Below are 12,180 nucleotides of genomic sequence, written 5' to 3'. Positions count from 1 at the left end.
TTACATCAATAAAAAGAGAAAGACAAGATCAATTAATGGCACATGCAATGAAAAACAATACTAGAAAAAAGAGAATATTTAAAATCCCCAATTACATATCAAATTGTAAATCCTAAAAATCAAAGGAGAGATTAATTGAAAGTAAGAAAACTATTGAATTAATAAATAAAACCCGTAGTTGATTTTATTAAATACAAATACATAAAATATTGTTAAATTTGATTTTTAAAAAGAAGAAAACCAAATTACCAGTATCCAAAATGTAAAAAATGAGTTTACCACCTATGAAAAGGAAATTAAAGCAATTACTGAGCACCTATGTAGAACATTTTTTTCCTCATACCTCCCATGATACCAATTTCTACCATAAAAGTTGATATGAGTGAATGAAAAAAAGCATTAATCCCATAATTAGACATAGTCAGTACTCTCAAAGATCTAATCATGCAGTATGTTGGATAAGATGTGCACATATGGACACAGTATGCAAGTAACTGGAATACTGAGAAAAATGTCAAGAGATGTATGAAGTGTCAAATGTCTGAGGCTAGATTTGAACTCAGGTCGTCCTGAATCCAGGGCTGGTGCTTTGTACATTGTACTCCCTAGTTGCCCTGATAGATAGAATTTTACTAGATTACTATTTGAGGAAAGACATTTTTCTTGAGGATGCATGCAAAACTGTAGCCTTGATGACTATTATCTATATGTTTTAACAACTAAAAGAAAAGTGATGCTATAAAGGAGACCCCCAAGTAAACACACAAATGCTTGTGTATCATTAGGTGAAAGATTTTATGGCAATATTGCTTGCTTGTTATACTCCTGAACTTTGTAAAAGGCCTAACTGGTCACTGTCCATCTCATCAAACTCTATGTGACTTAAATAAAATGAGTTCTGAAAAGGCTAGGTCAGCATAGGCTCCAGAGATGTGCTTTATGTGATAACCAATCAATCTGGACAGGAGCAATGCACTTTTGCTCTCCAAATTGGATTGTCCCAGACACCCAAAATTTAGCCTTAAGGAAAGAAGAGAACTCCTATGAACACCATCCTTAGAGTTATTTAATGTTTTATCTTTTGGTAGAGCTACACAGGTCTCTAAGATAACTGCCCAAATCAGGGGATAAAAGGTAGCCTTTTCCTTTCAGGTGTTACTCTATTAAAATGAAACCAAGAAGACCTCAGGTTTGGCAGGGCTAATGATGCTGCCCACATTGGACAACACTGAATAGTCTCTATTTGTTCTGATGAAAAGCAAACACATTTTGATACTCCCAATATATTCCAGAAAATAGAAAGTATGGACAAAAGCATTGAGATAAGCAGGCACGTATCTGTTCAGATAATGTTGAGGACAACTTGACTTTCACTTAGGATTCATGAAAGGGAAACTTATAAGAAAAAGTAGGAAAGATAGATTGAGGACAGAAAATGGTGTATCTTCCATTGCTAGCCCAAATACTCTCCAGGGTTGTAAAATGAGGCAGGATTTGTAAAGAGTTTTGCGAACATAAAAGTGCTATATAAATGCTAACTACCACAGCTAACTACTACTACTACCACAATTGTTATAATAATTGTTATTTGCTCGAAATCCAGGAACCATCAAATGCTAGGGAGTGTCATGATTGGGACAATAGATTAGGAAAATCATTCTAACAATTTTGTGCAGTATTTATTGGAAGTAAACCAATTCATATGAAAGATAAGGAAATACTGAATTAGGGTGAGGGCAGTGGAGATGCATCCATGATATATAATAAATTTCAGATCAACAGGATGCAGAAGTAGGAAATTTAGATGACTCATTTCTAGTGTGGTAACTGGGACAGTGATGGTGGAACTAATAGACATAGTGAAATTCAGAATAATGATTTAAGTTTTATCCACATTGCAATTAGGATATAACTAAGATCTCTAAGGGGAAATGATAGGAAAGTGGGAGTGAACCTTCAGAGTAAGGTTAGAACTAAAGAATTTGGGAGGAATTTATATAGGACTGTAGGAGTTCATGAGATGTACAAAGGAGAGAGTACAGTTAGGGGAAAGAAAAGATCCAGGGTCAACATACTGGATAATAAAATTTTGTCAGGTAGAAAAAGCATTTGCCATAGAAGAACTTGGCACAATGAAGACAAGTTGCAAAAACGAAGAGCTAGGTTTGAGGTAAGGACAAACTTCCTTAAATTTAGAGAGATTCAAAAGTGGGTTCTCCATGATTGGTAGTCTTGAAGCATAGCTAAATAGATAATTATTTGTCATATGTTGTAAAGGGGATTCTTATTCAGAAAAGGATTCGAATAGCTTACTGTTGAGGACCCTTCAAATTCAGATTCTGTGATTTTATAGTCAAACATTTTGCTACCCTGCACTTATTTCCATGAATGAATTTTTAGCAGAAAGGCATATGTTTAAAACACAATTATATTTGCCTCTAATAAAAAAGTAAAATGTATCCTAATTGTTTTTTCAATTCCCTTTTCAATTGGTTCTTTTTTATAAGTATTTGACATTGACGGTGATGTTTAAAGTCATGTAATTTAAATTGCCTTTCCAACTGTACTGGTAGGTTATAGATACATTATATACTTCTTACAGCAAATATTATGGAAATACAAAGTTATCAATCAGAGAAAATAATGCTGGATATATTCTTGATCCAAGTGTTCTCTGCTGGAATCAAGTAGTCACATCAGTCTCACTGATAACTTGATGGCATCAGATTATTACAGAACCCTAACCCATTTCCTCATTTCAGTTTCACATCTCTTTGATGTAAGCTACACATATCCCACTGCCTTGGAGATTCATCCTTCTAATGCATAGCTTTATAAATTTACTGTTAACACTTCCCCGCAAACAGACCATGGTACAAAACCAAGTCCAATGCCCTTAGCCTAGTATTCAAAGCTGTCCAAGTGATAATACAACCTACCTTTCCAACCTCATATTATGCTATTTTGCTACATGTATTCTGTGCTCCAAGACAGCATAGAATATTTTTTATTCCCTGAATGCTTCCTGATATTTACAACCTCTTGGACTTTGCTCAGGCTATTCCTTTACCCTAGAGTTCTCTCCTCTCATGTTTGAATTGTTTCAAGGCCCAGCTGAAATACTACCTTCTCACTACATTTTCCCCCAACTCTCCCAGCCAGAAAAGATCATTCCCTTAATATTAATTATTAATATTAATATTCTCAGTCATTCTTTTTTGTACTTATATGTTCTCATTTTTATTATTTCATGTCGAGATCTCATTTCTCTTACAAATTATATGCTTCATACAGGCAGGATCCCTTTCATATTCAGCTTTGAATGCCAATTCCTTCATATACAAGATTTATTTCTACATAGAAACTGTTTAACTAAAGCTTGTTAAATGAATTGAATTTCTTAAATAACTTAGCAGAATATGCAACAATGGGTTCTTTTAGTTTACTTTGTTTTATTTCTGGCCTTTTGATTGCTTTTGTATAACCATTTTTGGCTACTGTCAACCTATTGAAGAAAAAAGAAGGTTGTAGTGTTCCAGAGGCCTAGTTGATCAGTGGTAATATAAAGAGAAATATGGGAGGGGAGCAGAGGGAAGAGTAATGGTGGTTGTGGTGATGCTGGATGTGGTTCTAAGCAGAGAACATATTAATGAAAGATCATTAGTTCAGCTGTCACCTAGTCTGAGTTTTCCAGATCAGGAGCAGAAATCCCAGAGTAAGGAAGTCACTGTCCAGGGCTTTTGGAATGTGATCTGAAAGGCAGTTACACGCTTCTCCCAATTCCCTAACACTCCTGAGTTGGAGAATCCAGAGCACAATCATTTTAGGGCTGGGGGTCAAAGTCAATTTTTTCAGGAAGGAATGAATTCAACTCCAAACCATGATAGAGGTGAAGAACCTTAAAAAAAAGAGTAAGAAGAAACAATTGAACAAATTAATGGAATACCTAGTGAAATAAACAGATTAAATGAGGAAGCTAATAAGGAAATTTTGTAACTATAGCAGAAACATAAAACTCTGCTGATTCTTTGTCTTGAAGTGGTCAGAATTTATTGCCAAAATACCTACCTTCTGGGTAACCACATTGTCAATGATCCACAGCTATCTGTATTTCTTGGGGCTGATTATAAAGAGGTACTACATTATTTGAATGGGGTCTAAGTGAGAAAGTTTGCAGACATTAAATCAAGTTTCATGCAGAATTTTTATTTTGATGAAAACTCTCACATTGAAAATAACTTTTCTTTTGAAGAGTTTCTTCTTAATGAAAATGCAGCTCCATCTTCAAACTCAACTTAAATCAAATGAAAATCTGGGAAGGAGTTAATAAAATATTTGTCAGACTGAATAAGAGCAGCCAGAAGAAACAGGCAAAAAGCAGAAAATTATTCCTAAACATGATTTATTTGGAAATTCTGATGCATGTAGAAGAGTTAGAAGAGATAGACAATCAAACATGATATCTAACTTTAAAGTACTATTTGTTTTCTGATAGGTGCCCCTGTAGATAGAGCCCTGGACTTGAAATTAGTAAGACTCTTCTTCCTGAGTTCAAACTCAGACACTAACTGTGTGACCCTGGGCAGGACACTTAACTGTTTGCCCCAATTCTTCATCTGTAAAATGAGCTGAAGAAGGAACTGGCAAACTACTCTAGTATCTTTGCTACTAGAAAACCCCTAAATGGGGTCAAAAAGAGTAAGGCATGACTGAAATGACTGAACAAAAATGAAATATTGAGGAGATGATAATGATGATGACGAAACGGAAGAAGGTTTGGTGGAAACTAATGAAGAAAGTACTGAAGAGGAAATGGAGAAAAGGATGAAGGATAGAATAATGAATAGAACTCTGATGGATTGCAAACCTGTTTTAATCTTTTTTTTTTTAAATTTTCTCCATTCCATAGAAACAAGTTGCAATATGTCTTCTTTTCATTTTCTTTCATGCTTAAATATATTCTCTCTCTCTCCTCCCCTCCCTCTCTGCATCCCTCCTTACGTCCTTCTCCTCTTTCCTCTCCTTGTTCCTTCTCCCCTTTATCTCCTCCCTTCCCAAGTTCACAAGTTTTTACAAATGGATAAAGGGATACCCTGGGGGGAAAAGTGGGGAAAAAAAAACTATTATTCTCTGTCATATGTTCATTTTTATCATGTCCTGTTCCTCCCCCCGAAAAAAAAACAACACTTTTTCATGGAACCAACACATAACAAGTCCCATGGGAGAGAGGAAGAGAAAAAAAATTATTTTGCTTTATTCACAATGAAATGGAAGGGAGCTAGGTTCCTGTGAAGTAGTGCAAAAAATTCCTTTTTATTTGTTTTCAATTCTTTCCTCTGTATATTTGGCTCTGGTATTACATTGTCTATGTGGACAGTTAGCATTCATCAGAATCTATCTGCTTTTTCTTATTTGAAAAAATGAGAAAAAACTTTAGAATTCTTATCAATGCAATAACTAATTATGACTATAGAAGACTGATGAAAAGGCCTGTTTCCTACCTCTAATCACGAGTGTGGGTGTAAAAAGATGTGTGTTCAGGCATGAACAATGTATAAATTTATTTTGCTGAATTGTAAATTTTTATTACAAGAAAGAGCTTTTTTGTAAGGTGAGAATTGACAGAGAAGAAAAAAATCAACGGAAATTTTATAAAATAGACAAAGTAGAGGAGAATAAAGTTCAGAGACATTGATAAGTAGGGCAATGATTATGCTGTCAAATACACACACACATATATATATGTACATATAGTATCTATTCTGTGCATTATATACATCTAAAGTTTTCTGTAAATATTTTATCCCATAATTCATAAATGAAATTATTTGTGTTTGTTCATGTTTGTTAAGTCCAGAATAAAAAATTATAATTTTGGAAAATAAATTGCATACACAGATATAGGGGTTTGTTTTTTACTTTTTTTTTTTTTGGTGAGGCAATTGGGGTTAAGTGACTTGCCCAGGGTCACACAGCTAGTAAGTGTCAAGTGTCTGAGGCCGTATTTGAACTCAGGTCCTCCTGAATCCAGGGCCGGTGCTCTATCCACTGCGCCACCTAGCTGCTCCCACAGATAGAGTTTTGTTTTTTTGTTTTTGTTTTTGTTTTTTTTAGTGAGGCAATTGGGGTTAAGTGACTTGCCCATGGTCACACAGCTAGTTAAGTGTCAAGTGTCTGAGGCTGGATTTGAACTCAGGTCCTCCTGACTCCAGGGCCGGTGCTCTATCCACTGCGCCATCTAGCTGCCCCCTCCCACAGATAGAGTTTTAATGAGAAATAACTTAATGAATCCTTTTAGTATAAAAAGTCAATTTTAAAATAAAAGTCTCTCTCAATCATGATTTGGAGCCGTGCCATCAAGTAGAGCACTAGCAGAACTTATGATGTCTTATTTGTAATTAGAATTTTCTGCTGTAATTTTATACTTGTTAATTTTGAAATATTTTTGCTTCAGTGGAAAGGAAGATGCTGTGTTAAATATTAAAGTATATCAGTTCTGTAACAATATAGCTAAATATGTACATAAAAACATGGGGAAACAGAACATAAAGGTGAATATTTGGTGTTGGAAGAATGCCATGAAAATAAGAAAGGGAGTATCATCCTTGCTTTACTTCTGTATTTATTGAAGGTGCTTCTAATATTTTCTATTATAAATATATTTTGATTTTAGAAACTTTTCATTATATTAAAATTATATCCTTCTGGGCTTATCGGGTTTTAGCCTTCATTTCCCACTCAGATAATCATTGTTCCCAGAGTCAGCCTTGTGTTTTCCATCATTTGCTATCTTAGTATCTTAGGATTTTTTTCAAATCCCCTTCCTGTTTTATTGGATTTTCTTGACCTTCTTTGATGCCACTCTTTTCCCATAGTCTCTCTTCCTTATCTTCCTTATCCCTCTAATTCCTTCCTTAGTTAGAGCTATTATTAAAATTTGATTTATTTTTATTTCTTTTCTTTAAATATTATCTCATGTTTTTTCTCAGTTTCATGGTTAGTTCAAGATCTCCCTATCAAATGTCTTATGCTTGTTAATTTGATTTTTACTGGAATTGTTTCTAAGAATTTTTCTCTGCTCTTTTCTCTTTATTAAATACTTCCTTTTCACTTTTTTGAAATGTATTCTTTCCTTTGTGGGATATACCTTTATTCATTCCTTAATTGTTCTGTGTACTTCATGGGGTAAAATATCTGGCACATGGAGTTTGTGTGTTCTTTTCTAACCAATTTCTGTCATTAACTTTGTAAATATTGCCCAACTATCCTTTTTTTCACTGTTTCTTTCTCAGCATATCAATTTGTGAGAAAAGTAATATATCTAAGCAGGGTCATATGGTAGAAATTCCCATGCATCACAGATGATGTGCAAGTCTACCTCCAACTGTCCTCCGTGACTGTTCTCCTTCTCAGTGGCCATCCCATCTCATGCTATGTACCAGTTGTCTCTAAGAGCTCACATATTCTTTCTTTTTTTTTTTTAACAAATATGGGTATTACTGATGGAAACAAAGCATTCTCTCAGAGAAGATGGCCTTTCAATGTAATGATAACTCCTACATTAAAATCATCACAAAATCCTCATCTCTCCTCATAAATACATACCTCTTACTTAAAGTGACTACATTTAAACTACCCTTCTCCTTTGTTGTGAGACGCTCCACTTCTTATGACTTCCCAGACTGAATTTTTCCCTTCTGTCACCCTTCTCATTCTCCTAAGATCCAGTGTCTTGCTAAGAATCTACAGGAATAACCATCCATTCACTATTTTTTACCCATAGATTTGGTTAACATGCATCATACATTTCCCTAGGTCACCATCCTTCCTTCATGCTTTTATGTATAATGAAAACAACATACACAATGACAACACAGTAAATGGAACGAACAATAATAACAAAGTAATCAAATTTAAATGCTTCAAAATTTTAGTGAATAAGCTTTGCTCCAAAAAAATCACTCTACCCTCCCAAAGTATCTGACTATATAGGAAACCACAATTGTGGAACACTACATATAATGCCAGCCTTAATTTTTTTTTTCATTATTTTTGCTGATCTCTTTTTTCCCTTTTAGAAATTATCTGTCCTCCATGAAGCTAGGTGGCACAGTGGATAAAGAATCAGCACTAGATTCAAGAGAAACTGAGTTCAAATCCAGCCTCAGACACTTGACACTAGCTGTATGACCCTGTGCAAGTCCCTTAACCCCATTGCTCCATATATATTTGTTCTGTTAAGGGGAATAGGGGGAATACAATAGGAAATGTTGGCATATAGAAACAAAATATATTCATAAAAACTTATTTTCCAAAAAGACAATAAGGAATTGAGTATAGCCAAGGGGGGGGGATGGCACAACACCCTAAGGAGGTCAATAAAACAGGGCACACGAAATACTGGGGTATAGCAAAAAAAATCATGTCTTAATATTTTTTATCTTAAAAACACAAAAAAATTTGAGCTTTACTAATGTGTGCTTTGTATGATGCACAAGCTATTCTGAAGGAGCAGTTGGAGTTCCAAAATATTGAGCCATTAACAGGGATGCGCTATCTTTATTTTTTTATTATATTCTCACATATTTCCATTCATATGTGCCCAATTAAATGGATTTGTAGATTATCCAACTGTAAGTAAATATCCAAGTGACCAAAAATTTTTCTGCAAAGAAATCAAGGGTTCAAAGATGATATTAACAGCATGAAAAAAATGTACAAGAAAGTGGCAGAAGTGATCCTCCCCTACTTCTAGCATGAACTCCTCAAACACATTAAGATGTGAAAAAATAAAAATTTAATTAGATTTGACAAAAAATTTGGCAAAGAATTTTGAAATTATCAAGACTTTTGTTAAGTGAAATAAAATATTGTAAATACTTATAATTCATATATTTTAATGTATATATCAGTATGATAACATAGAAATATGCTTTATAAATTAATATGCATATGTTGGATGGTGCTCAAAAGCTTTTTACTTATAGGGATGGGAAATCAAAAGATTGGAGAACATTAACTTAAGGGATTATAACTAGGAGCTTTTTATATAATAGAAAAAGTTTGCCTGACCACGAACTAAACAGGATCCTCTATTTGATGTATTTTAAATAAATCCTTTTGAAACCAATAGAAATTTGGTTGTCAAGAAAAATACTGTCAACATTTTTAACAGCTTTGAAAAATACACATGAGTTGGCTGATGATTTCATATGGAAGAAGGAATACTTCTCACAGAAGTGTACTTCAGAGTATTCACATTGCATAGAAGAATGCAAGTATATGCATTCTTCCAGATGTATAGGAATAGAAATTCTAATAATATAATCTGGCTTCTCAGTTATTAGGCAATTCTGTAAAGAATATTCAGGTTTTTATGGAGCTTTTAGATTTAGAAACAACAAAGTACTTTCTTAAAAAAAAAAAAAAACAACAGACAATCTTGTGAGGCAGGTCAAATATGAAGCATCTCTAGTTTTCCAGGTAAGGAAAATATTACCTCAAAGAGGTTAAATACCATAGTTATACAGATAGAAACTGGGACTTGAACCCAGTCTTTGGGTGTCCTAACTGGAAGTCTATGCTATTATATATGTCATAATGCCTTAGCAAGTTTAGTTTTTAAATGGCAAATTTGTTGTTCTCCTTTCAAAAAGGGATATCTGTAAGGACCCAATTTCAGCTTCTCTTGTATAATATCAAAACCTATTTGCATTTGGTCTTTTTTATAACAAATTTTGCAGGATAATTCCCTCATTCATTTTTCTTTATTTGAATATTGGCAGAGAAAACAGGTCTTTTCAACTCAGATGGGAAAGGGACAACTAACCAAAAATCATAAGACCGATAAACAATCCTACTCAGTTTAGTTAATTCATTTGATCCATTATGATTTCTCTGATGTCTGGCATTAACACATTGCTGGAAGCCTACATGTTTTCAGAGTAGTGACACTTACCTTCATTGTCCCATGGTGTCTCAGTGATATTTTTCTCTCCTCGAGGCCATCTCTGACATTTCTGCTTCAGTTTGCCCATAAATAGTTGCATCCCCATGACAGCAAAGACATTCAGGCAAAACACAATCAGGAACACTGTCTCTGAAAACATCTTCATTGACCGAGTCAGTGTCCATACAATAGATCTTGGGCCTGAAACAAGAAGGAAAAGGTAGAAATGCTAGGGTGAAATAAAGCATCAGAGTGGATTCATTATAAATTATCTTACCAATTAGAAAAGATGTCAACAGTTCTAACTGATGACCATATAAAACATGTGCTTTAGATCTCAGTGAAAGTTTCAGTTTAATGTTTGCTAAATTATTCACTGTAAATCTAACTTGACCATGTTTCCTGATGGCAAAATATTCCCTTAAAGACTAGCTTGAATGCTCAAATTAATGACCTACTTGGTAAGACTTCCTCATATAAAGATCATTCATTAATTTAATTGGTTAATGAATAACAAATGGATCTCTGTTAATGGGATATTTGTAAAGCAACAAGAATATGCTGAGTTGTAATTTCTGGCAAAATGAAAAATGATTTCAATTATGATACCGTTTATTGATATTATCAAAAAGAATTTGAACCAACGTCTTCCTGACTCCAAGTGTAGTACTCTTTCCCCTATGGTACTCATATTGTAAGCCACTTCAGTAATTTGGGGGTCAGTTCTTTTTTACTTTATTAATAAACAATGTTGCCTATTAAGAATTCAACTTTTCCAGTAGATTGAAATGTCCTATTTTCCACTAAGCAAAATTAGGAATTACTTTCTTCATTTTTTTTTATTTGATAGAACACCTCTCAAAAATTTTAACTATATATCTTTTATTTAGACTTGAAAATTCATACTTTAAATTGAAGTCTTAAAGGCTGGTTTTGATTGGAAAATCAATGTTAAATATGTAAAGAATAATTTCCTAATTAAATACATTAACCTATAATTTCTGGTTTTTGCTATTCCAACTATCAAATAATAAGGATCACCATCTATTATTCTCACACCCCACTCCCCCAAAATCAAAAACAGAAAAAAAAATTCAGACATTTCAGTTTCAAAGATGGAAAGTACCTTAAATGTCACTTAAACAAACCTTCTTTGTTTTCCAGATAAGGGCATCAAGGTAAGAGGGCACAAACTGATTGTAAATAGCTAGGTTGAGATTTGAACCCAGGGCCTTTGGTCCTAAATCCATATTCTTTGTCATTATATCATGTTTCATTATACAGCTCTCTTACTTTAACAAGATACTAATGTTTAATATAGCTCTTCCCTGGGAAAGCATGTATAGTTTTCCAAGTGTAGTATAATAGAAATAGTGTTGGGTTCAAAACCAAAAAGAATGGTATAAAATGAAGTAAATAAAATGCCATGAGTGGACAGAGTTCTGAACTTGGGAGTCAGGAATACCTGCATTGGAATACTTTCAAGGGCACTTACTATACTGGCATATTGCCTGGCTGCTGTGGGCCTCAGTTCTTCATTTGTCAAATGTGGAGGTTGGTCTCAGTAACCTAAAATGATTCATATATATATATATATATATATATTAATATATATGTATATATATATATGTATATATATATATATATATATATATATATATATATATATATATATATATATATATATATATGTGATTCTATGATTTGAACAAGTCTAAAGTTTCCCAGGCAGCTAGGTGGCACAGTGAATAGAGTGCCTATCCTGGAGTCAGAAAGACTCATCAACATGAATTAAAATATGACCTCAGATACTTACTAGCTATGTAACCAGGGGCAAGTCATTTAACCCTGATTGTCTCAGTTTTCTCATCTATAAAATGATCTGAAGAAGGAAATGACAAACTAGTCCAGTATCTTTGCCAAGAAAACCCCAAATGGAATTAAAAAGAGACACAACTGAACAGCAAAAGTTTCCCAATACTAATACAGTGTATCAATTGAAAGCACTCTGAGATAGCTGCATTAAGGGAGATGACACACAACACACCATCATTTCCTCCACCCTGAAACATATACAGTAAGGGAAATAATAGTACAAATAGTTCATGTCAATCACTTTTTACCTTTAGTTAAAGAAATAGCTTTCATAATTCTCAAGATAGAGAAAATTCCAAGAGCTGAATCGTTGACCAGGTTTACAAATATGCTCAAATATCTGTAAAATTAAATGA

General features: G+C 33.7%; 1 protein-coding gene across 1 annotated transcript in view; it reads right to left on the bottom strand.

Annotated features, from left to right (window-relative positions):
- LOC122749084 (sodium channel protein type 9 subunit alpha-like) overlaps window positions 1–12,180 on the bottom strand; it is a 126,865-nt gene that overhangs the window by 67,457 nt on the left and 47,228 nt on the right. The window contains exons 6-7 of the mRNA XM_043995259.1: window positions 12,073–12,164; window positions 9,959–10,150 (exon numbers count right to left, since the gene is read on the bottom strand). Of these exons, the coding sequence (XP_043851194.1) occupies window positions 9,959–10,150; window positions 12,073–12,164 (284 nt within the window). The remainder of the gene's footprint in view (window positions 1–9,958; window positions 10,151–12,072; window positions 12,165–12,180) is intronic.

The sequence above is a fragment of the Dromiciops gliroides genome, chromosome 3 (assembly GCF_019393635.1).
Source record: "Dromiciops gliroides isolate mDroGli1 chromosome 3, mDroGli1.pri, whole genome shotgun sequence".
Classification (NCBI taxonomy): Eukaryota; Metazoa; Chordata; class Mammalia; order Microbiotheria; family Microbiotheriidae; genus Dromiciops; species Dromiciops gliroides.
The sequence above is the reverse complement of the archived record's forward strand: the minus strand, read 5'-3'. Positions and strand labels throughout refer to the sequence as shown.